Source organism: Sphaerodactylus townsendi, linkage group LG08, assembly GCF_021028975.2.
Source record: "Sphaerodactylus townsendi isolate TG3544 linkage group LG08, MPM_Stown_v2.3, whole genome shotgun sequence".
Classification (NCBI taxonomy): Eukaryota; Metazoa; Chordata; class Lepidosauria; order Squamata; family Sphaerodactylidae; genus Sphaerodactylus; species Sphaerodactylus townsendi.
Window position 1 is genome coordinate 45,304,784 of NC_059432.1, and position 26,190 is coordinate 45,330,973.

The following is a 26,190-nucleotide window of genomic DNA, read 5'->3' on the forward strand; positions in this document are numbered from 1 at the left end:
TGAGTGGAAGTGAAACACATACACAAACATACACACGAGGGAAAGGGGAGGGGGGAAGGGGAGGGGTGGTATGCAAGGGAAGAGAAGAGAGGGAGGGGAGAGAGGGAGGGGTGGCATACAAGGGAGGGCAGGGAGGGGGCCCACACAGCCTTGCAGATATACTTACAATGCTGTATTTTATTCAGTGAATTGGCATGAATCAAAATATGATTTGAAAACTATTGGCTATTATGTTGAAGTTTTAGACTGATTATCGGACCTTGCTGAACCATGTACACACACAGAGTTGCTAAAAATCTGTGAAAGATGCACATCAAAATACACTATGGTATATTAGTTGCACACAGGAAAGAATGAAATAGGCATGATGATTACCAATTTATGTTTAGTGGAAAGTATGTTTCTGACTTATATCCTCAAATGTATTTGTGAACTTGGATTTTGAAGGAGGAACATGACACATGACTAACAAAAGGTGAATATATATAATTTAATAAATTTCTTCAAAATACAACTTTGTTTATTCACAGTTTCAGTTCTTGAAAAAAACCAGTGGTACGATAGAAAGGAAGCCATTGTTTTGTTTTAGGGTAGCTTCTGAACTAACTGTTACGCTGAAGTGAGAAGGCACATTTTTTAGGAATATGGTAGGTGCTACAATAGTTTGCATATATAAATAGAATTGCTTGATGGTTTTCATTAATATTACTGGTAGAGATGTCTACCATGGAGATTTTGCTTACCAAAATATTTACAAAAACAGCAAAAAGAGTCTTAACAAATTAATGTAGCAAAAACCACTCTATGCAATACTAAATCCACTATAATTTAGGTAAAACTGTACATTTCTTGCACCTTCATCAAGTGTTTATCACTTTAAATATAAAAAACTTCTGTTGTGCCATTTAAATATGCAGTATAAATAAAAAACAGATTACAGAACAGAATTATAGATCACTTCCAGAGCAACTTCTGTGAAATGCCAATGTTCAGTTTTAAATCGGTGAATACTCCAATTTTAGCCTTCGCTGCCCTGGGTTAACTGTTCCAGTAAGTTTAAAATAACTTCTATTCTTTCTAGCAGAGTCAGGTTTTTGTTAGCCACTGATCGCAGGAGAAGTGAGTAAATGTTCTTATTGGCCTTGAGAATGTCTTCCTCTTCAATGTTACCTCTGGAAAGAGGGAAAAGAAAGACTGTCCAAAAAAGTACAGAATCTCTGCAAATTAGTCAAGAAATGTTACACCCCACCCCCACCCCCCGTCACTCAGGTCCAACAGTTCTACTTCTCAATTGCCTTTAGGTTTGTCCTTACCTGAAAAGGTTTAAAAAACGAAGGAAATAAAGAGAAACTACTGAAATGATGCTGCAAGCACATAACAGCATAGTGTATAAAAATGTCATTTGAGGTACTGTCAAAGGTTTTCACAGCCAGAATCAATGGGCTCACGTGGGTTTTCCAGGATGCGTGGCCATGGTCTGGTAGCTTTTGCTCCTAACGTTTTGCTCATTTGGCCTGTTTACGGCTGACATCTTCAGAAGTCAGTCACACTGTGCCACAAAGAAAAATACATCTTGCCAGGACATATCTCTGAAGATGCCAGCCATGGATGCAGGCTAAACATTAGCAGCAAATACTACCAGACCATGGCCTCACAGCCCAGAAAACCCACATCAGCCAGGTCGTTTGAGTTTTAAGCTGATGGAAGAACCACGGAGCTTGGTGTAAGTTGTCAGCAGCCTAGTCTGAGGCAACTGGCGGAGCTTTGCTAAATCATATGACCTCACTATAGTATTAGCTACAACAATGTGCTTACAACAGCTTTATGCTTTCATTTTGCATAGTTTTAAAAAGTTAGAATATAATTAGGCTACAGTGTACATGCAGAGTCTTCAAAGAAAATTGTGTATGTGCTAACTGCTGTCAAGTTGCTTCCAAATTATGGCAACCCTATGAATTAATGTCTTCCAAAATGTCCTATCAAGAACATCCTTGCTCAGGTCTTCCAGACTGAGGGCTATGGCTTCCTTTATAGTGTCAATCCATCTCATGTTGATAGTGATTCAAAGAAAAGAACAGGAAGTGTAAGTAAATTTTCTGGCATGCGATTATTGACTTCACTAAGCCTGTATTATACACTACTACAGTGGAGCTAATGGATTAGCAAGAAATTAGTCTGAGAAAGGAACTGCATTTTGGTATTCTGTATTTATATTGCCACCTTGTGGAGAATTAAACATTTAGTGTAACAGTTAACGACAAAACTGGAAGCACTGAAACCTCTCTGCTACTATTCCAGCTTGTTATTCTGTATTATTCCCCCAACTCTTAAGCTGTTCAACAGGGGGGCTAGTAAGTAGTTAGACTTCCAAGCACACAGCAGCAAAGGCATCCAAAGAAGCCTGAGAATTCTTGCATAGTATGTGACTGACTCTTCAAGTTTCTCCTTTTATCCTTAATTTTTCTAACACGGAAGCCAAAGTCCAACAGTTCTTTTGGCTCTTCCATTTAGATGCGTTCACCTAACAAAATCCAAATGCTGAAGGATGGGCTTGATGTGTTACACCAAGTCTAGTATTCCAGCTCTAACAAAGAATAGCACTCACAAATAACAGTGTTTATTTCCCACCTTCCCTCCAAGCAGTTGCCATTAAGTACAGGTAAACAGCCCCCTGCTTGCACGTACTGACATACACCTGATACCTTTCTTGTAGCAACCTCAATCTTAATTTGAATGTGCCTCTCTATCACAGTAGAACCTGTGATATGGTTTGCATGCATACACATACTAAGGAGACTTTTTCCTTCATTTTCTCAGCAGTATCTGAGCAAGCATGCCAGTGATCATGGTTAACAAGGCAACTGAAAAGCCTTCTTTTTCAGAGGGTTGGAGAACTACATATGAGTTTGGAGAGTAAGAGCTGCACTTGATTATCTGTTTAATTGCACAACTCTCCTGTAGTTTTGTCAGGTTAGTTTTGACTTTGATATTAATTTCAAGATCATAAATGACTATTGGATTTTGGTGGTGGTTATATATTCTTTGTGAAATGCATACGTACTCTTAGGATGAAATGCACAAAAGGGGAAAAAGTATTCATAATAATTTAATGATGTATGGTATACTTAAGAATTTTAAATAAATACGAATGAGCAATCCAGACCTATATCTAAAACAGGGCAGCAAAATGAAAGGGAATAATTTTAGAGAAACCTACCAATACGCAAACACAAAAAAAGATTGCATTGTGAGCTAACGCTTACCCCATTTTCTTTTTTGTTGATGTAAGTAGCTTAATGGACTGGAGGAGGAGAAAAGATAATCGAGACTCAAATATACTAAGGAGCTTTGATACCTCTTCCTTATTAAGGCTAACAGAAGAATTTTCGGTTGATATTTTCTCAGCATTGCTTTTGCCATCTTCAAGTCCCTAAAAACAGAACATGTGTGAAAATGGTTACTATAGATAAAATGAACATACCCAGTTCACATAGGTTTATGAAATTATATTTCCATTCTAGAAACAAAACAAGCTGTTACAATGGAGTTACCAAATATACAAATACCAAACTAATATTTCTGACTGAACTCAGAGTGGCCAGATGTGACCAACCATGCACCACTACAGAACAACAGATCACAAGCTCATGTTTTCTAGTTACCTGCTCACATTCCCCAACCAGTTCCTTTCTCATGAAATGAAAAACAGAGTGGGTCTGTATCATGATATCCAAGGCCCCATGTAAAGTCTTCAACTTTCCACTACTGCTGTTCTGGCCTAAAAATAGGATCAGAAAGAAACAAGCATTAAACACTTCATGCTTACCATCTCCCTATCCAAAAATACTTACAAGAACTTCCTTTTAATGCAAAACAGATGCAAGCTTTCACCAAAGCAACAGCAAATTGTGATGTATCCCAACGACTGATCACTGTTTGTTTTTTCCCCACAAAGAACCTGGACAACAGTTATGTTTCACATGGCAACTGTCCTACTTACTTGCCATTTGAAATTCTGCAAATGCTATTCTTTCCAACTGCACACGCAACAGCTCACATGGAGCATCCTTCAGGAGCTGGAAAAACCTCACAGCTTTACCATAATGAAGATCAACTAGTATTCTGTGTTGTTTTCGCTGATGTTCATCACCAACCTTGAAGAGGAAAAAATCATTTTCGTTTTGAGGTTCTTTCGGAAGAATAGAAAGCATAACCCCACTTTGCCCTACGCTTGCTACAGAGTGGCATAAATGTGTACAGAAAATAGGTGCTCAGAAAAAGGCATATGGTATGGGACTTTCTTTATGACTGTTTACAAGGTTAATTCTTAGAACAGATTGCTATTAAATATGTGCAGGTTTTTACTGGAGTGGTCCCATCATCCTGGCAGAGTGCTAAGCAATTACCGTTTGTTCTTATCCTAATTCACAGTTTAAGGAAAAGCTCTCCCCTTGCAACATTTTCAGACAATCATCTTAATCATGCAATGAACACAAGCTTGGATACAAACAACAGGGCACTAAAGGAAGGGATCTTTTTAAAAGCCTGCTTCCCAGTATGCTGTTCTTTCAGATGGCCATCACACCCTCCCAAGCACTTGTGCCAAGACAGCAAGCGGAGAAAGGAGACTCTACAGATTCCCCACCCCACCCCCCAACTGTGTCACACATTCCCCAAATCTGAGGACCCAAGCAGAACTCCAGCAGGAAGGAAATATTATCAATGATCACTTCTGCAAACTCCTTTTATGGATTTTGGGTCCAAGCCATTGTTTTCATTCACTTGTTGCTCAGGGATTCAGATTATCCTTCATTAGCACTAAATGAAAAAAGGCCAGCTACCTTTCCCTACACAATCCTAGTTTCAGGTACCCTGGCTTAAATTTTCAAAAAGTAATTTGTAAGCTTTGTCTTCCCAAAAATCCAAAATTGCTATGTAGAAAAAGGAGACTTTAAAAAAGCAGAACCCTCCAAAGATGGGAGGCAGTGAATTTTCTGGTGCTTCATTTTTATAGACACTTTTTCATTTCTATACATTATTTCATACAGTAAAAATGAATAGATGTCCCTGCCAATATAGTATTAGAGACACAGCTGTTTCAACCTTTACAATGTTGTCCAGGTAATTATGCTTAGGAACCATAATAGAAAGGCACATGAAGTATCTCTCTAGGCACTTACCTGGTTTCTCAAACAGCTGTGATACATGGATGCCAGCGCCTGTAGAATAGTAGCATGTCTCCCGTACTGGTGCATATAAGGAATGGTTGTCGTAAGTAGATACCGACGAACATTATCGCGAGAGTATTTCAAAGATTTCATCATTGACTCACTAACTTCCTTTTCTATCTAAAACACAACACATCCAGAACAACAGTTCAAAATTATAACTAATAATTCCAAAACCAGATGATTTCAGGAATAATATGATTTCAGGAATAATATCCTTCCTTCTGCAGTCAAGCTAATCTAACCTGGAAGAGGTCAATTAAAGTCAACGTAGGCCTGGCTTATAATGGCAAAACAAGTGATTACATCACTTCAGTCCCATTAAGTTCCCATTTTTTTGTACAGTACCAGAAAAATATTTATGCATGAGGAGCTTGCATAAAACTAAGGTTTCAATCAGGCCTTTTGTGACATTTTGATAAATAGATATTACAACTAGAAATCCCAACATGAAAGACAATATACTTCTAATGACAAGGTGCTGGGGGAAAAAACAAGACAAAGGCGGCAAGTTATTCCTTAAACTTCTTTTAAAAAAACTTTGTTTATAACTCTTAAATACAATCCAATACAATCCGAAAACCTTTATTAGGCATAAATCTTAAATACTAATTAAAAGGGCAAAGACACAAAAAAGAAAAAGAAAAATCCTAACTGTTCATACAACAAACTATATTTACATACATATGATAATAACACTTCTGATTTTTATTCTCCATTAGTGTGCATTCAAACAGAACAAACTATATTTAAATAAATAAGAAAAAAAAGCATGAAGTCCATATCGATTATTCTAAACACCAAAATTATTGCCCATTTACACTTTTATCTTGTTCCAGAACACTATAAATAAATAGTATTTTTTACAAAACCTCCATATTAGGTAACTTCTCTTGCTTCCAATATTGTGCTACTATGTTGCTGTTAAAATAGTCTTTATAAGATCCATATTTTTTAATTTTATTTTTAGAATATCCCAGAAGGATTACTCCAGGGTGGTTTGGAATGTTAGGAACAACTTACCCTTTTTTTGGAAAAATATTTAGATTTTTAAGCACTGCCATAGAGTCCAGATAAATAAACCAACATGCATCTTACATTGCCAGAATATTTTAGAAGTTATTAGATACATTTGAGAAAGTTTGCATTACATTTGCATTTTCTCCAGTTCCAATGATTAGTGAAAAAATTTGGCTTCAGCTATTAATTTTTGAAATCTTCACAACTGAATCACTTTCCAATCTATTCTTATATTCACCTTTTTTTCTCAGTTTCTGTCAGAATCATATTTTAGCAATGAGAGCTTTGTGACAGGTTGAGCCTAGATAATATGCATTTTAACTTTTTTTGGGGGGTGGAGTCTTGATTTTAAATATACTGTAAAATATTATTATAATATATCAGTGAATCCCAAACTGGAAAATTTCTGGCACTTCAGCATTTATTTTGATGATTCACAGAATAAAATATTAGCAAGTACTTCACAAAAATGCAGCAAGTATTCTAAAAACCTGGGTCTGTACCATGCAATGCCCTAAGGGAAGAATCTTCTTGCTGTAAAGGTTCTACACATCACAGAGAAGCCTTTCTTCTTTATTTGGCTATATTTCAACTAAAGGGAAGCATTCTTCCTCTAGAACAGTGGTGGTGAGCACCTGTTAGGCCCGCCGTAGTAATAAAGTTATGGACTACAATTCTCCAGTCAGCCCTGCCAGTTGTTCACCGCCAATGCGTTGGGATCCCGGGACTCGATGGGAATCTGTATGCGCTGTCCATAAGTGGCCATCTTGAGGCGCTGCCAAAGGTTCGCCACCACGGCTCTAGAAAGAGATAATCCGGCGGACCAGGATAAAAACTGCCATCCTTAGCATGGAGGTATATTTTGCAAGGGCAAGAAAATATGGCTGTGGGGCATGAGATGTTTGAGAACCCATTTGTTACACCATTCTGGAAGCAGTACCATCGTAAGTTGTACTTTTTCCAGTTAAGTTATATATTTCAACAGTTACACAAGAAAGACTCTTTCCATCAAATGCGAATGCTAGTACATTAGCTGATTTCAGGAAATAAAAATTGGCTACCTGTTCCTGAGCCTTTCTGGATAATGGAGCATAGTCTTGCAACAGAGTTGCCATAGTAAAATATGTAGTAGACAGTTCCCAGTTGACAGAATCCCAGACAGCTGAATGGACCTCTCTTTTTCCCAGTGATCTTAAGGCCTTCAGATAATAGTCAATAGCCTTAAAAAAAATCAGTGCACAGTAAAGAAGTTATTAAAAGTGAACATTATTACAAACCTAACTGGTTCAATATCACTTGTAACTGTTATTGTTAACCCATTACTTGCAAAAATGTTGCAAGTCTGAAAAAATCAGTTTGAATTTGCGACAGAACCCCCAATCATATATACTATTTTTAAACATTCAACATACAACTTAAATAATTGTATACCTCTATCCTATGCTTCAGTAGAAATTGCTGCACAAGCCTATTCTATATAGGAATTGTAATCCGGAAGTTTACCTTGTTGTAATAAAGGGCCTCCTCAGGAGAAAACTCCCTTTTAAAATCTCCCCCAGAAGCACAATGGGCATGAGCACAAATCCGCATCAACCTTCCCATGTTACATAAGAGGAGAGCAGCATTAGTAGCGTCATCAATGGATTCAAAGTTTTGAATTCCCTTTTCGAAACAAGAGAAGCTCTTCTTCCACAGCTGCTGTTCAGCTGAAGATACGGTTCTGCTCTCTGGAACAAAACAGAGCCAGTTTCATTCAAGGCTGAAGCACAGTGTTTGTTCTACCCTTCTAAAGAATCTGTCGAACATGCTGCAAACACGACCAGCCATACTTTTCAATAGAAATGCGGAAGATATGAACAACATTCAGATCTCAGTTTTTCTAAATTGTTGTGTTAGAAGATACAGCTGATCCTTGCCTTGTATTCTAATGTTTGCACTCAACTGCAAAGGCCAGTGGAGAGTTGGAAAGTCTGTTGCTTGATTAGGACTATGGAAGGTGGCAGCTTCCTTCCCCCAGCCTCTCCACTCTCCAGTGTAAATTCCTTTGCCACAGCTGTGCTATATAATCAATGCTATTAATTGTAGTAGATACTAATCAGGGTTCCATTTTTACAAGGAATTGAAATCATCCTGGCATTCAAGAAAAGTACCATGGAAGGACAAAGAAATACACACACACACACACACACACCAGTTTGTCCTCAACCTCTTCATCATATCTTAACTCAACACTGAGTGATGGAACTTATTTTCTTTAAAACGCAAATAGCATCTGCATTATGTTTACTTAATAAGGCATACACTACACATACGTTGTAATGTTTGCATTATCTTTTCTGGTAATAAATTAAGTGATGATTTCAAAAGATAAATACTTACCTACTCTCTCAGTCTGTAAAACAGCAGCTTGGTTCATGTAAAATACTCCAATTTCATTTCGAACGTTACCAGTTCTCTTCATTACTTGTATATATTGCTCTGGATTGTGTTGTTTTAAGTTACTAAAAAGCAAGGTTTCGTTAGCTGCTTCATAACATTTGCAGCTAATTGAAAGTTGGCATTCCAAATCTGTTGACAAATCAGTCGCCCAGGAAAATACTAAAAAAATAAAGTTAAGATACCACATTATTTATGAGCTATGGCTAGAATGCAGGAAAGTGTGTCAAGCAGTTTGACAAGGACTACTGGGGCCAATAGAAGGATATTCAACTTTAATGAGCTACAAAAGCAATTCCAGCTACAAGCAAAAATGCACGGTGCTGAATCCTAAGCTGGCCTCTGCAAGTGGAAGAGCAATTCCTTGTGTGTGATGGGAGAAATCGCTAAGTCCCACCTTCCAATGCAGACATTCATGTTGCACCCCTACAGTTCTTAAAATTCCACATTTCAGGGAGCACAACAGTGTTAATGAGGAAGGCTAGAAAGGTTTACTCTACAAGCAGAGCTCTTAGGATCCAACACATCAAGCCTGCTAAATGAATAAAAATAAAACTGTAAAAAGTAAATATCACATGAGGCCTTTCCGAAGGATTACTTGACCGTGCGAAAAATGCACAGCTATTCCTCTTTTTTATTTAATGTATTCGGACAAGGGAAAAACTTCGGTTTCAGGAATTCCAGATTCTTCCAGGCACTGAAACTATATTTGTTGCTCAGAAAATCCAATTCCCTCCCCAACTAGATGGGATCATTTTGATTTGGACTACTGCTGGAACACTGTTGAGCTGGTATCAGTTACCTATTAGAACGTGTCAACTAACTGTGAGATAGAAGTCTCCCTATCAACCAACTCCCAACACCAGTACTCATCTTGCAAGAAGGGACTTGCCCAGTATTCAAGTCACTGCCCATTTCTTCATTCTGTCAATGCAGCTAAGAATGAAAACAGGTTTTGATAAACTACTATACTTCAATTCTTACTTGCCCCTCTTCACAAGTTCAGCATGACACTTTTTTTGCACAGACTATTCTCCTTTTGCACATCTATCCTTCCATTTGTTACAGACAGATTGAATTATGCCATTTCTGGAACCTGCAAAGCTATCCTCCCCACCCAACAAATCAATAAGGGTATGCTCAAACCAGCTTTACAGATAACAGCACTATCTTCTGTATCCAGACCATTTTCGCACCTTGACAACTGGATTCCCTATGTAGACTATGCAGTATTTCCTGATCTTCTTTTGTCTGATAGTTATACTCTTCAAGATATGCAGCTCTGTTGTTTGCATTCTGAGCCAGCATTAGTTGAATATCACCACAGAGACTCAAACACTGGCAAAGAAACAGGAGTACTTCAGAAAGCATGTTCGTGCTGAGGCAGCAGTATGTATCTAGTTGGGGGAAAAGAAAGGAAACGAGTGAACCAGAGCCAGAATGCCATTTTGCCATGAAGCTGTACAAAGAAAAGACGTATCCATGTAGATGCATTCCCAAACATCAAAGCATCATGTTACTTCTGACTCCTTGCCCCAACTTCAAACTTGCTGACTTGGGTGCCAAGCACTAAGGATAGCTGTGACCTTCAATTCTAACTGTCATATACAATATCTGGGTTCTAGGCCAAAACTACTCTCAAGCCTACACTCCTTTGTACTTATGCATTATATGGAACATATTTTACAGTCCCAATGGTTCACTCAAGATGTCAAAAATGGACAGGGACTGCATTGGTAATTTGCTTCTATTACAGTATTTAAGGACGCAAGAATCTACAAGAGATTATCATACACAAACACAGTTTATGCTTCCCAGAGAATACTGTCACACTGATTACATTTCAGAGTTTTACTGTTACCACAGAATATTTAGTTTCAAAAAGATGGTCAGTTTTTTTAAAGCATTCTATAATATTGTTTTTTATATTCTACCCCTGCCTATCAAACGGTCTTTAAAATGAGAAACATGATTCACGCCTGTGGTCATTAATGAGCCAACCCTCAACAACCTTCTAGGTACTCCTAGATTCAGAGCTGTTTGTCACACAATTTGGGCGCACAGAACTGATGTAATCAAATTCAAAATCCTGCTCAAAGGGGGAAAAAACCACACTAGAACCAGATAAAAAAACATTCTAAAACCAAATTGGAAATATTCCAACAACTTACCATGACACTGCAAAGCTAGTTTAATGTATCGTAATGCTCTCCCATATTTTTGTAGACTCAAAGCAGCATCAGAGAGAACATAGTAAGCTTTCGACGATTTCAAAATCAGTTGAAGTTTCATTTTGTGCTGCCAGGAACCTGGAATCATTCCTGACTGACTAGAATGTTTAACTTCCCGAAATAACCCCACTGCAATTAAAACATGAAACAGTCAGTTTTTATTACCTTCATAGTTAAATTTAGCCCAAATTGTTTCCATTTTCCTGAAATAATCTGAATTTATGAACAGTTTTACATGAAGGAGAACAAGCAATTATATAGGTCTTACCACTGCATTAAACAGTTCCAACCAAGTTCAAACAAATATTTTAGTGAATACATTCACACACAACGCCAGTCCAGAATAGCCAAACATGGGAGATTCCAGGGCCAGTTTTGAGAAGTGTACTTAATACAGCAGTGGTTCCCAACCTTTTTTCACTCATGTAACCCTTGGCAACCCATTTCCCTAAAATTGTACCCCCAATATTAGCAAATCCATTATGTAATTTTCACATACCCCAAATGCTCTGCTGTGTAAACTTGGGGGTACATGTACCCCAGGTTGGGAGCCACTGTAATAGAGGAACATGCCAATTTTCCAATGGATATATTGGAAGAATAGTAGGGCTTGGATCCACCAGAGGCTTTCCATGGCTGCAAGGATTTTCTCTTATGGAACACCAGCTTTCTTGTCTCTCCCCTCTCATAGTATACCAAAATCTTTTCTCAAGTCCTGCTTGTGAGGGGAGAGCAGAACCCACTCTGCCCCCCGGCAAAAAAGAACAAGACTGCTGGGGCATTCTAAACTACTATGGTAGGGGGAGTTCAGAAAACTGTATACCATAAAAAGAAATCCTTTTGCCCATGGAAAAACACCATGGATCTGAGTCTATGTGTCAAAGATTGGTTTTATGTCCCAACATGTCTCAACTTCAAATTACTGCAAGTTTAAAATAAAATATTGCTTTCAGTTGTCTAGTCATTGACTCCACCAATAAATGATGGTGATATTGCTTTCAAGTGAAAGCAATAATTTACCAATCAATTATTCAGAGGATCAAAACAATTTATCAATAGCCTTAACTGAAAGGTTCCTTTGTGCAACAATGTAACTTACTTTTGTCTAAAAACAGAGCCATTTGTTTCTCAAGGCATTCAGGACCAACACTTGTTGATTCATCCTCATACTTTAATGGAATAGGGGTGCTGGGGTCAGCTGCAGGAAGATCACTTTCCTTCTTGATGCTTCTGTCAACTGATTTTAAGCCCTGCAGAAAAAGCTTCCCAATCAATTACAATTTATATTTTGAAGCATGTATAAATATAGTGTGCTGATTTACTACAAAGCTATATCAGTGTACAACAAGATTCATTTAATAAATTTACCTCAAGAGCATAGCTGAGTACTAGTCTGCATCGTTCTTCAGTGTCATGACAAACAGGAAATGCACAGCTAGGCTTAATTAAAAAAAAGATTAAATGAAATCTAATTGAATCAATGGCATTCAACAAACTTTTTTCAATCATTTCGAATACTTATTTGTATGCATTCTCTAAAATGTGCTTAAGAGTGATAAAGGCTTATAATTTCAATATTATCAGTGTATGACTAAAAACATTTGAAAATGCACAATTCTGCAGCCACAAGTATTTTTTGCAACCTGCTGCATTTTATATGGCTTGAAACCTGATCTCTTCCAGAATTTCAAACCTAAAGAACAGTCTTCCATAGCATAGTCTTCCTAAACACAATGCCTGTGGAAACCATGGTGCCCGCTGTCACCATCTCTGGCTGCCCTACAAGTGTATTTAGGAAGTAGACACGGCTAGGACGTGCTTTTGCCCAGCAAGGCTTTTGATTGGCTGTACAGATCTTTCCAAACATAGTTTTGCAAGCAGCTGCCACCACAGCAGAAGGATCTGCACTGTATTACTGAAGTTAAGTTGTAGCAAACATTTTGGGGCTGGCTTTGCCTCCTGTGGCAGATATCTCGGGGCAGCCAATTTATTGCTGCGACCACCATGCCGCGTCACAATTCCAAATGTGCCCATGGGACTCCTAGTCTTCCATAAAACTCTGTGGCCAGAGAGCTTCAGTGAGTTTATTTTAAAAAATTCTACCCCAATTCAGGATTCCCAAGGGCATAAACATTTAATGCTTCCTAAACATTAAAAAGTATTTAAAATACAAACTATGCATAACATTTAACACCATTAAATAAAACCTAATATAAGCACAAAAGCACAAACACATTCACACAAACAGGGGAAAGCTACTAGGAGTTAATGAAACCTCACAAATAATACAATAGAAAAAAGTCTTCACCCGCTGGTGGAAAACGACAGAGACAAATGGATCTCCCTTAGGAGGAAGTTCCAAAGTCGTGGGGCCAAAACCAAGAAGTCTCTTTTTTTCTTTTTAAAAAATAATTATTTTATCTTTGTTGTTAAGAAGTCCCTTTCTTGAATTGCCACTTGTTCCATCAAAGTGGCTGTGTCAACCCAAGAATAATCTAAACACAACTTTCAAGTAATGTTTTTTTCAAGATCAACCAAATTGACACAAACAATTGTGAGTTCTCCCAGGTTCTCCCGTCCTCAGTTTTATCCTCATATGAGCCTTGTGAGGAAGGTTATGCTGAGAAAGAATGCTTGCATGCTCATTATGAGTTCCAACTCCTGCTGCAGAAAAAAGAAAAAATGAAGACATTTTCATGCTAAATTTCTTTTGCGTTGGGGAATCTGTCACTTAAAACTGTTGGCATTTAGACGAACTACCACATTGCTATAAAAAGCTGATCACACTCTGCTGAGCCAATACCACACAGACACATATGTCATCTTACACGTATTTGATGAGTAGATTTGTATTTTTCAGGTACAGACAACTCTCCAACAGATTTGATTACGGCAACTGCTTTGCTGTCATCAGGAGGATCCGAGCTGGTGCTATAGGATCCGTTTTCATCACTGTCGGGCATTTCTTCTTCTTCTTCACTGTAGCTTTCATCAGAATTGCCATTTAAGGGAAACTCACCAGCCTCGTCTTTTTTAGGCTCGTCCAGCTGGAACAGTTCCGAGAGCATGTAATTTGCTGAAGCAATAATCTTAACAGAAAAGAAAGAAAAAGTAAATTCAACAGAGCTCCTGACAATGGAGATACCTTTTCAATGAAGCTGAAAACCCAGCGTTTAAAGCTGTAACAAGCTTGATCTGCCACTCCCACATTATCTGACAAGTGTCATTATAATATTGTAATAACTGTATTAGGGTAGAATTCTTACCTGCGGATGTCTACCCTTGTCCAATAACTTCACACAGTTAAGGAGTAATGTTCTGATAGTACCATAATGTTTCCTGTTTTGATTTTTTTTCAGCATCATATTGCAAGCAACTCTAAGATAGAATCAGGTAAACAGAACAATCTTTCAATCAATGTTGTGCTGGTTATACGAAACAGCATTTTTCCATAGACGGAAAATTGATGCTGGAATCGAACCAATCCCTATGAAAAAGGCAAGACAACCAACCTGCTGAGACTCTCCCAGTCAAAGGACCCCTGGCTGAAGGGGGCTCTAGAGCTAACCAATATCATTGGGTATTGCACGCACGCACACACATTTATTTTAGGGTAAGAGCATCAGCTTTAAGACATCTGAGTGGAGAACTAAAACAGCAACTGACCTCTTGCTGTAGGAAAACTTATTTAACAGAAAATGAATGGAAAAAATAGTTCGCATATTTTGTCATCCCTTTGAGCTCAGCTATACTCTTCAAACAAAGACTACATGTCCTAACTCTAACCCCATTCCACCTCTAACCTTAATACAAAAGAGACAAAGCTGCCATGATCGACTTCAGAACGAAGTGCCAGGAATCACTACCAAGCCCCATTCTGCACAATACTGTGTACTGCTGCATTGGGAAAAAAGGTTACTCAGCAGCTATTAGGCTTCACGTCAGTATAACTACAATGAAACTGACAGCTGCTACAACTACCATCCCAGAACACAGAAAGAGGAGAAATCCCCTTGTACCAGAGCTATAAGCCTTGCACCCAAACCCAGGGTCCATTGTGGCTTAATTGCAGCGCATAAATCTGAACTGGTATTCTCATGTTAACTATTACTGGACAGTCTCCTTCTCTTAAATACTGAACTCAGTAGGTCACACTTACTTATATAGAAGAATGGCTACAGGCATTGTAAAAGGGTTCTGGTATTTATCTTCTGTTTCTTCACAGAGAGTTGTGAGATCATACAGCTTTACAATATCACTTCCACTGGCTGGGGAAAAAAGAAGTTATTCTATCAGTCTAATAAAACTATAGGTCCTAAATATCCTACATAAGAGCACTAGCATTTTTGGATACAGCAGCAAGATCAGACGGAAAGAAAGCAAAGCTCCCAGGTAGGCCCTGTATTTGAGGTTTTAGAAGTCCCTCCTCCAACTATAACACCCTTAGCTTGTGGGCAAAAAAGCTGGACAAGGTGTGAAGAAGCAATGAGCAGAAGAAAATCATGTCCTTTCCCCAACCTGGTCCATTCATTTCCTCCCACATTCATGCTTGTCCTGTACAAGCTGAATCACCTGATTTGCTGTCCTTTGACTAGTGCAGGGGTCTGCAACCTGCGGCTCTCTAGATGTCCATGAACTACAATTACCATCAGCCCCTGCCACCATGGCCAATTGGCCATGGTAGCAGGGGTTGATGGGAATTGTAGTCCATGAACATCTGGAGAACTAGAGCAGATTAGGGGGAATCAGTGATTTCCAGATGCTCAGGAATTGTACTCTATCAGCTCTCTACCAGCATGGCCAATTGGCCATGCTGACAGAGGCTGATGGGAATTGCAGTTCCTGAACATCTGGAGAGCCGCAGGTTCCCTACCCCTGCACTAGTGGAACATGGGTCCAAGGCAGCAGCCAACACAGCAGGCTGCCACCACATGCTGAACATTGCCAGGTACCCCAACTGTCAGAAGCCATTGGAGGGAGGAGATGCAGCAACAGTGCTCTGCCTGCCATCCTCCAGCCCAGCCCATACACCCAGTGGTGACTCCTTTGCAAGGAAACACTTACCCTTGAATAGCCAATACGTATGCCCTTCTTTGGTGCAGTTAGACTTCAAAAAAGATAAAATATTTTGAGCAATATCTTTTATTACTTTTGTAGAGAAATTAGAGTTTTCCAAATTGGGTATATCTTCTGTCTTAATCATTTCATATTTCTGCAACAACAACAACAACAATCCAGCTTTGATAACACGAAAAATGTACAGTTAGACAGGAGCTTTTCACATATTGAAGTATTTTGCAACCTGATGCAGTTAAGATTTTTATTACTAATATGACACTAAGTATTTGTAGCATTGCAGAGTATGGATGCTTTTAATTGAATGAACACATATAGCAATATTCAGTTTCTATTCAGTAACACAACGTCTCAAGAGAAATATCACTAAGATTCTATTAATGTATTTATTTCATCAAATTTATATACCACCCTCCCCCGAAGGGCTCAGGGCGGTGTCCAACATTAGCCATAAAAACAATTAAAACAAATTACAACCACCAATATCCAATTAATAAGAACCATTATAACTTACAGATCGCTTCAGCCCCCCCCCCCTCCCCCTTACTTGTACTCACGGGAGGCCAGATGTTCATTATATGGCAAAAAGTCAATATTACCCCAGCTGGCCAAATGCCAAGGAATTCTTGAAGGCCCTGACTTAACCATTCTGAACATCACTGCATTACACTAACCAAAATAAAAAAGGGATCAGAATTATGAGTCAAAAGCTTACCTGGACGATTCCATTGACATGGAAACACATTACAAGTTCTGGCACGTTGCAGATCAAGTTGTCCAGCCAATAGTCAATGCCTGTCAGCACATTAATGGGCTTATTGTTATCCCTACAACAATATTTTCAGTATTATTTTGATTATAGGAATAGTTAAGTCACAAAGAAACCCCCCCCCCTTCTCCCAATTGAGCCCCACATTTACAGAACAGACAAATTATATAAGCCACTAGCATGCCCGGCCACGCGTTGCTGTGGCTGAGTCTGGTGAAGTGGAAAAGGAAGAAAAGGGGAAGCGAATGGTTCGAACATGTGTCATTGCGCAATGTTTGCAAGGGAGGGGAGAGGCAAGGGGCCCCTAGCTCCCCTCCCCTCTCCCGTTCCCTTGCATGGCAACCTTGCAGGTCCCTCCCTCACCTTCCCCTTCCTCTGCTAGGGTGGGTGGGCCATGTCCAGGTGGGCTGGTCCTGTCCCTTTCACTCCCTTCCCTTGCAGGCGAATTATCTAGCGTAAAAAACGCTGGGAGGCATGAGCTACGTTGTGTTCAAATTTCAGAGCGTTTGGTCCAGCAAACCCCTGGACCCTCCCTCACCTTCCCCTTCCTCCGCTAGGGTGGGTGGGCCATGTGCAGATAGCCCATCCCATCCCTTTCACTCCATAAGGCAGTGGTTTTCAAGGAAGGCATGGTTGGTTCCCTTGTATCAGAGGGTGTTGCTTTGATGGCCAGCAGATGGCGCTGTTACAGAACAGAACTGTTGCTCCAACTGTCACAAGTGTGGCATGTACACAATAACTGGCACAGTTGTGACATATACACAACAGGAGGTGTGGAAACAGTATAAAAACCTGGCAGCACGTGAATGCGACGTTGTGTGAAAATTTCAAAGCAATCGTTCCAGTAGTTTGGGAGATTACCTGTCAGCAGAAAAACGCACTGGTAGATTTTTATATATATAGATTAGGGTGGATTCCAAGGATAGACATAAGGAGGGTAGGAAGATACACAACAGCCACAAAGCCCATGGCTTTTGAATCTGAGTTCCTTTCCACAAAACAGATTCTTGGAAATTATGGAAAGGACTAAAAGTATGAACAAAAATAACTTGGCATGGAAAGAAAATCTAAGACTACATTTCAACAACTGGCATATTTGCAGAAAAAAACTGTCTCCCGAAAAGGTGTTAAGGTCCAGAAGAGAGAGGGTCACAGACTATACAGTGCTGGCTTCCTCCACTTGGAAAAACAAAATACTGTTCAGGTCATTGAGCACACAGAGGAAAACACCCACAACAGAAGCTGGGGAAAATACCCTATTTCCCCCACCCCCCAAAAAAACTATTTACAAGGTTCTTTTAAATACAGATAAAGCAATATATATTATCAAGTGTTCAGAAGTCAGTCTGTTCAGGAGGGAGGAACTGCAGTAGTCCTGAACCAACAAGTTCGCAAGCGGAGAGTATCATCAGATCCACGACTGCAAATGGAGATTGAGATAACTTGTGCGGTGCCCAGTGACAGCACTCAGCTTCGACAGTGCACCATGTGTAGCTGTTCTGTGGTCAACAGGATTCAACGGCAGTTATTTATAATTTGACAATGTCTAAAGTGGGCTACTATAACTTTCTACCAACAGGCTCTTTGGACGTTTGAGTTGAAGTAGAACACAGCAGCTATTCTTTTGACAGATATGATCTATCAGGAAGCTTTCTCACTAGTATTAGAAGCATTACCCTGGTTGCCTATTTGCTTCCACACACAATTCAAACTCGGGTGAGCACTAAAACAGTTCAAAGGCAGGTTACTTAAAGGACCACCTATTCCCACAAGAATCCCCCTGGCAAATTAGATCGTGCACTAACACCCTTTTCTGTATATATCCAATGAAAAAAATTAGACTGTTGCTGTTAGCCAATATAACAGCTAATCTTTTGAAAGGCAGAAAACAAGACTATTAATAATAACACCACCATACAAAAATCTCACTAATCTAGCTCAATACAATGAAAGCCCAAATAAAAACTTCTGGGTGTTTTCAATGCCTTCTGAAAAATTACTGACAACTTTGCCACGAACACTTATTTTATGAATGTTTTAATGGCCATAGCAGGGACCAAGCTAAAAGAAACAACCTCTAGGAGGTACAACTAGCATTCTAGCTACTGGAATTTTTTAATGCTGAGGCAGGGATTCGAGTACAGCTCTTAAGGGCTGACCTCATTTCTCCAGAACCAGGGACAGCAGGTGGCATTCAGGAAGGAGATGTTTCGACGACACCCACTTATTTGTGGAGTGCTGCAGGGGGCCCTCCTTTCCCCATATTTTAACATCTACATGCGGCCCTGGCACAACTGGTCCAGAGCTTTGGGCTGGGTTGTCACCAATATGCAGACGACACCTAGCTTGTTCTGTTGATAGAAGGACAGCCGGTTGCCGCCCCAGATGTATTGGCTCAGTGTCTAGAGCCAAGTTGGAAAAGAGTAGGCTGAGATTAAATCCATTGAAGACGAAGGTCCTGTGTGAGGCAAGCTGGGTTGGGAGGGGCAGTGTAGGGTTTCCATCTGTCGCTATTTAACGGAGTGACTTTATAACCTGCCTCTTCTGTTAATAGTCTGGGTGTAACTATGGAGTCCTCTTTATTTACACAGGCCCAAGTTGCGCACACAGTGAAAGTGGACTTTTATCATCTTTGGCAGCCAGGCAGTTGGCTCTTACCTATCCTGTACCGAGTCTGCCACAGTGATCCATGCAACAGTCACCAAGCTAGACTACTGTAACGTGCTTTACATGGACCTGCCCTCGGGACTGATCTGGAAACAAAAGCTGGTCCAACATACAGCAGCTAGGATCCTCACTGGTGCTACAGTGAGGGAGCACATCACTCCCATCCTGCGCCAACTGCATTGGTTGTCGATTGAATTCCGGATCAGATTAAAGGTGTTAGTTTTGACTTTTAAAGTCCTGAGCAGTCTGGGCCCTTCTTATCTCAGGGACCACATTTCCCCATATTGTCCGCAGAGGGCTTTATGCTCCTCTGAAGGAAATTTACTGGCGATCCCTGGCTTTTACGGATATTAGGTTGGCCTTAACCAAAGCCAGGCTCTGGCTCCAGTTTGGTGTCAGCAGACACCAGGGCCCTGCGAGACTTTATTCAGTTATGCAGGCCCTGTAATACGAAGATGTCCCACTGGGCCTTTGGTTGCATTCTATTGGCTTTCCACCACTATCTACCATCTTCTATGGACAGCCTGCATGCACATCTTGTACAGAAATCTCGTTTATCAGCATTCCCTCCAGCTGGTATGATTAGTCTGTTTACGCTGTCTTTAGATAATTTCATGTATAATGCTACTGTTTTAAAAATTTTATCTTGTATGACTTGTATGATTTTTTGTTGTTGTATGCCACCCCAAGCCTAACTTTGGTTAGGAGGGGGCAGGATACAAATTGAATAAAACAAATAAAACAAATTCAAAACACAACCAGAAGAGCTAGTCCCATGGTGGCAAACCGTTGGCACTCCAGATATTATGGACTACAATTCCCAATCAGCCCCTGCCAGCATGGCCAATTGGTCATGCTGGCAGGGGCTGATGGGAATTGTAGTCCATAACATCTGGAGTGCCAAAGGTTCGCCACCACTGACTAGTCTCTAGTCCAGTAGCAGCTCAGTGCAATAAGATTTTCAGGGGATGAGTTTTCAAGAGTCAGAGCTCCCTTCCTCAGACACAAGAAGGAAAATACAAGCAGCAGTTGTTATGCTGCACTAAAAACATTTTGGGCTTTAGAATCTATGAGTCTCACCCAAACTACTCACCCCTCTCCCAAATAAGGATATGCAGGTTCTACAAGAACTGCGGTAGGAACAGAATTCTTGCACAGACAAGACTATACAACATCAACAATAAATTGAAGCTCACATTCTGTCACCATTAACAAGATATCTTGTTATTTATGGATAACCTAAATTTCTAGCAGATGACACTGCCTAATTTAACCTTGTATTTTCAAAACACCAATGTTATTTCTTTTCATCAAGTAGGCAATTCAAGTACAAATTAAGGCCTTTATGTATTGTCGAAACGTCAAGGAGAGAATGCTGCTAGAACACGGCCATACAGCCTGGAAACCACACAGCACCCTAGTAAGGCCTTTATTTTTATCAGCGTTTTTGGCCTTCACAGTTACTGTGAGCTGCTTAAACTTGTTGGGTGATCTCTGAAGGAATTCACTGTCTCAGATTATAGAGATAAATATGCCCAAAAAAAATGAATTCCACTCATGTTCATCTCTTCACTGGTATTCCCAATGAACAAATCCATGATATAGACTGGAAAACACATATTAATCAATCTTTTGAAAATATGCTGCATCTTTAATGTCTCCTTCAACTCAAGAGCAGAGGGGGGCAAAGTAGTTTCACAGAAGTGATCAACAATGAATAGTGTGCATATCACTCTACGTGCAACTCTTCTCTTTCACAGCCCCGTTTTCAAATATCTAGAAATTCACCTGAGACGCAAGCTCACAGCAGGGTATCTTCCTCCTCCAAATATAGGCATGTTTGATCCCACCAACATGTGAATATCTTCAAATGTCCACAAGATGTTCCGAACAAAGTCATTTTTAAGACCCTTTACATTTGGAAAAGAGATTTGAAACATGTTTGTAATTCACGTATCTCTTTAAAAAGGAGAGTGCAACACAGCCTGAAGATATACAAGAAAGCAAAGGGCAAGAAACGCAAATAAAGGTTGACACATGAAAACTATGCTACACATTCACAGAGGCCACAAAGCAATTGATAAAAGTGACTTTTTCTCTCTCTCTGAGTAGCACTATAGATCAAATTGAGTTAAACTTCTTAGCTCAGTTGCCACATAAAACCATACCTGACTGCTTTCCCCAGCACTGAACAAAGTAAGGTTTTGTTCTTTGGGGGCTGAGGCCACATGCCCCACTACATATGAAGGCTCAAGAGGCACACTTCCCTGTGAAAAGCACAAGGATATTAAAAAGTGATTCTATTAAAGACATTAAATGTCAGTTTAAATAAACTATGTACTCTGCAAGTCTGAACAGCAATCACATGTGCATTAAACACACATATTTCTGCAAGCTTTTTTCATCACATGCATTAAATTGTTCCTTAATCCACCACTACTTAAACACATTACCATTGTAAAATAAAGTTTTGCAAGTCTTTGGCAAGTACAGAAAACACGCTCGGAAAATAGTTTCTGGTTAAATTCTGTAAGGTTAGTGATTTGATGATCTGGGGGATTTTATTTTGTACTGCTCATCCTAAAAAGAATGGATATCACATGCAGTGGAAGCGCCTTCATCCCTTTGTCAGTTTCAGAGCCTCAGCTGTGGAATACTGCACCTGAGGCATGAAACAACAGGAGTTCTTTGGGCTATCTGCAGTAGTAAATACCAATTTTCATCTAAGTTTGCAGCTAAAGTGTGGCATTTAAAAATCATCTACTTCCTGAAGAGAGACTTTTTCCTGTAATGATATTGGTCTGCCCTCAGAAGCATATTATGTAAATACCCAACTACAAATACATCAGCCCTACTGGATAAGCAGTATTTAGTTGCAGCAATTAAGTGGAATATTGTACAAAGAACAAAACATTTAACAGCATTATGCATTTTTCAAGTAACCACCTGCAGTTATCAAGGAAGTCTTTACTTTCACTTAGCTAACTTCTTATTCTCACCACTCATAGTACAGTCTGCCTGGTCCCCATAGCCTGAGAACTAGACAATTTCACAGGAGCATAGAGCATTCTTAGCAGGCAGTGATTTAGAACTATCAATGGTTTTGGTGATGTATAGAAAAAGCATGCACTGCACTGTCTATTCAGAGATCCTATAATCTGCTGGAAACAAAAGGAAATAACAAGAACTGTCAAATTAAATGGTTTGGACAGACCTGACCTGAAAACAAGAAGGCAATGGAAGTGCAATAGCTTTGTCAACTAAGGATTTTCCAAGGAACATAAAGGGGAAAAGACATCCATTAAACTGCACACAAGCTTGAGAACAGAAGGCACAAAAGAGGGGGGGGGGGTCAGACATACTGGCATGTAGTCCAAAGTTTTAAGATAGGAATAGAAAATCACTTAAAACTTAAAGAAAGAGGCTAAGTAGATCAGTGATGAAACAGAAATAACAGTTTGTCAGATCAGTGGTTTTACATAACCAGGTCTATTTAGAACAAGACATTTGACTGTTTCAAAGAACTTTCTTCAACTCTTAGGAGTTCATGTCTTCATGCCTTTTCTCATACTTTTGATTTTTCACATGAACAGGTCATAAATAATTCAGAAGTTGGGAAGATTCACAACATTTTGAAATACTTCAGAACCAAATTACAAATTAAATACCAGATCTGAGAATTATATCGACACACCCCTGTCAAAATATCAGATACTGATGAAATGCTAAAACAATTATGTGTTTGTTCAAACAAAACCTATTAAAACCTCATTAAAACCTCCACATTATAGATGGGGAGAAATGTGAAAAATCATGCTGTGTCTAAGGTTACCTTGTTTATGGCAAAGGTGAAAACTGGATCAAGAACATCACAGTTCAATAAATTTTCTTATTTACTTCGCTATCCCTTAGTCACTGTGCTCTACCATATCAAGCAATTTAGTTTTTTCCCCTCTTTCTAGCACACCACCACATTTGTTGGCAGATTAAGTAAAACGTTGACTACATTAACCTGATTAGAAGCACTTGGATCTTCAGACAGCGACGAGGGCATTTCAAAGGGGGCTGGCCAAGAAACCCTTCCAGCTTCATCTTCAGCTGCCTCTTCTTCATGCTGTTCTTCAGGGTTAGGAACGGGATGAGCAGCTTCATCGCCATTAATGCTGACAAAAGCAGACACTGACATTTTAAATCAGAATCCTTTCCCAAATCCTACAATTTAATATGCTGGATATTAGTTCTGTCTCAGTGACTAAACCGGTCAATAGCTGCAACTTTATTCAGAACTAATTTTCCAATGCACATTACGATTCTCAGAAGCAGGCTCCTGGTAGGTATACTTGAGAGCAGGGCTGTTAGCCCTCCAAAAAGCATCATCACTAACACTCTTACAATATTTGTGTAAAGTCAAGACTATTGTACAACCAGGTTAACCACTGGTGATCTTTCCATTACTGTATTCAGATGTCACATGTAACTAGAAAAGATGTACATGAGCCTAGTTTGTTAACAGGCTTGTGCACAGACCTCCCTCCTCTTTCTTATACCAAGAAGCTCCACCTAGATTCACAGTTAAACATGAACTCTAGTTACCCATGATCTACAAAACCCATATGTCATGAATAACTGGAATTAATGCTGTACTGCGATTTTTGGCATGAAAAAGGGAAGCACGTGTGTGCAAGATCAGCAACAAGTCAGGTTTCTACACATCTTTGTGTATCTGCAGCCACATGTCAGAAAGAAGGCAACAGGTTTGTGATTGTCTTTCACATTCAATATCACACATGTAGTATCAAGAACAGAAAGCTAAACCCCTGCAGTCTAATGCCATCAGTTCTATGATTTTATGAACAATTATACATGTGGGCATTGACACAGTGATCTTTGGGAACAAAAACAGGCCGTATACAGGCAATAATCTTCATGAACAAAAACAGGTTACATACATACAGGATAGCGTACAGTCATTTCCCCCTGCATAAAACATTATACTACTATCATCTTGCAGCACAGTATCTGTTTCAGAGGTAATACAGGGGAAAGAACATTATCTCCATAGCTTATGCATGGATGATCAGCACTGTCAAAAAGCAACAATTACATGCTCAATGAGAAGTACACACTGCTGGAACATCCAGATGCCAAATAATGTTTTTCCCCACACAACAACTTCCTGTTTATACAGGATCCAAATACTGGCCCCAGTATATCTGTGCTTTCTTCTGTACTTACCTTTATATTCATTAAGATTCAACACTGAAACAGTTTTAGTTATACTAGGAAGGTGGTCACATCTTAACAGGCATTTTGGGAAGCTCCTCTTAAATCCTATGACCTATTATTTGGTACAGCGGCTCGTTCCGCACATGCAGAATAATGCACTTTCAAACTGCTTTCAGTGCTCTTTGAAGCTGTGCGGAATAGCAAAATCCACTTGCAAACAATTGTGAAAGTGGTTTGAAAATGCATTATTTTGCGTGTGCAGAAGGGGCCAGCGTCCTAATCGCTTTAAAAAGGCCTTCCTTAAAGATCCATCTGTGTTATTCCGACCTTTGCAGGCTACTGTTTCTGTCAGATAATGTTTGAGGCAGTTTTAGTTACTCAGACTTCCTGTTGCTTCAGTTAACTGAGGGTATTGATCATTCTGTTTTTAGCGAGTACCTCACTTTGAGAGCAATGCTGCTAGAAAGGAGGTTATTAAAGTTTTCTTAATAAAGTGAATAAATGAAAAGGGTAAGATGGTCACAAAAATCTGCATCTGCCAATGGATCAGGCCAGTCTTGATACCCGTTTTCAATACAGGTATATTGTCCTGAGCAGGTATTCCACTATCATTGTATATGATTCACAAATAACACAGCTCATCAGCTTGCTGTTTTGCTGCAAAGCACAGTACGAAGTTAAGCCAAATCTTTTCACTCCCACAATTCTCCTTACAGCCCAATCCAGGGGTGGGGCTGAAAAAGCTATGGGGTCACGACCTCATGTCATTGTGTTTGTTGCCTCTGCTGGTGCAAGGGGCAACCCCACCAGCAGAAGATGCAAAGGCACCAGCAGGCAGTTGCCTCTCAGCTCCCCAGCAGTGAAACCTGGAAGTCAGAGCCACCACAGCTCTGCACTGGTGTTAATCGGTTTCCACCCCAGCTTCACAGGCAGGTACGCTGCGGTCCAGGGCTCTGACTTATGCCACCCTTACATCAAATTCCGCAAGGATAGTCACATAGGTCATTTATAGCCCCCTTACAGTGGGGGGACGAGACCTGAGGCATTTTTTTAAAATGTAATCATGTTTTTCCCTTCCGGGTGTAGTTTCATGTATTTATCAAAGATAAAGTAGCAGACTGACTAATTTTAATTCAATGTAATAGATTAAAACTTACGTAAAAATCACAAAATACCTGTAATACAGAAATTTGGAAAGTATAGCTTTCTGGTACCAGTGTTCTTTGCTCTTCTTCTTTCTTTGCCACTTCTGATCTATTAGTCTCTGATAGAATTCTTTTAACCATGTCCAATCTCCAGTCTGTATTATAAATAAGCATACAACTACTATTATAACAATGAAGTGCTTTAGTGGAAGATACTAAATAAACTAGACGGCACATGAACGGTTTCAACTGTTAACACTTTTACAGCTCGAACATTCAATACAATACATTGTTTTACTATATAATCAATTAAATATACCCCTGACCACCATGATAGTTTACTTTCCATCTTAAGAAAACTGTTCATAAACCAATCTGGCAGTACAAAAATT

The 26,190-nt window shown here is 39.5% G+C and overlaps 1 protein-coding gene across 3 annotated transcripts in view; it reads right to left on the reverse strand.

Moving 5' to 3' along the window:
- Positions 1–475: 475 nt before the first annotated feature.
- EDRF1 (erythroid differentiation regulatory factor 1) overlaps positions 476–26,190 on the reverse strand; it is a 30,533-nt gene continuing 4,818 nt past the window's right edge. The window contains exons 5-25 of one of the 3 annotated variants that reach the window (XM_048505779.1): positions 25,868–25,953; positions 23,440–23,590; positions 21,596–21,694; positions 21,216–21,337; positions 16,707–16,818; positions 15,980–16,127; positions 15,075–15,183; positions 14,182–14,293; positions 13,744–14,004; positions 12,284–12,355; positions 12,015–12,165; positions 10,856–11,044; positions 9,881–10,081; positions 8,628–8,846; positions 7,752–7,975; positions 7,310–7,468; positions 5,181–5,348; positions 4,001–4,154; positions 3,663–3,778; positions 3,264–3,430; positions 476–1,172 (exon numbers count right to left, since the gene is read on the reverse strand). In XM_048505779.1, coding sequence (XP_048361736.1) covers positions 1,019–1,172; positions 3,264–3,430; positions 3,663–3,778; positions 4,001–4,154; positions 5,181–5,348; positions 7,310–7,468; positions 7,752–7,975; positions 8,628–8,846; positions 9,881–10,081; positions 10,856–11,044; positions 12,015–12,165; positions 12,284–12,355; positions 13,744–14,004; positions 14,182–14,293; positions 15,075–15,183; positions 15,980–16,127; positions 16,707–16,818; positions 21,216–21,337; positions 21,596–21,694; positions 23,440–23,590; positions 25,868–25,953 — 3,174 coding nt within the window. In that variant the 3' untranslated portion in view covers positions 476–1,018. Of the gene's footprint in view, positions 1,173–3,263; positions 3,431–3,662; positions 3,779–4,000; positions 4,155–5,180; positions 5,349–7,309; positions 7,469–7,751; positions 7,976–8,627; positions 8,847–9,880; positions 10,082–10,855; positions 11,045–12,014; positions 12,166–12,283; positions 12,356–13,743; positions 14,005–14,181; positions 14,294–15,074; positions 15,184–15,979; positions 16,128–16,706; positions 16,819–21,215; positions 21,338–21,595; positions 21,695–23,439; positions 23,591–25,828; positions 25,954–26,190 lie in introns of all 3 variants that reach the window. The other 2 variants (XM_048505778.1, XM_048505780.1) reach the window with 2 other exon arrangements.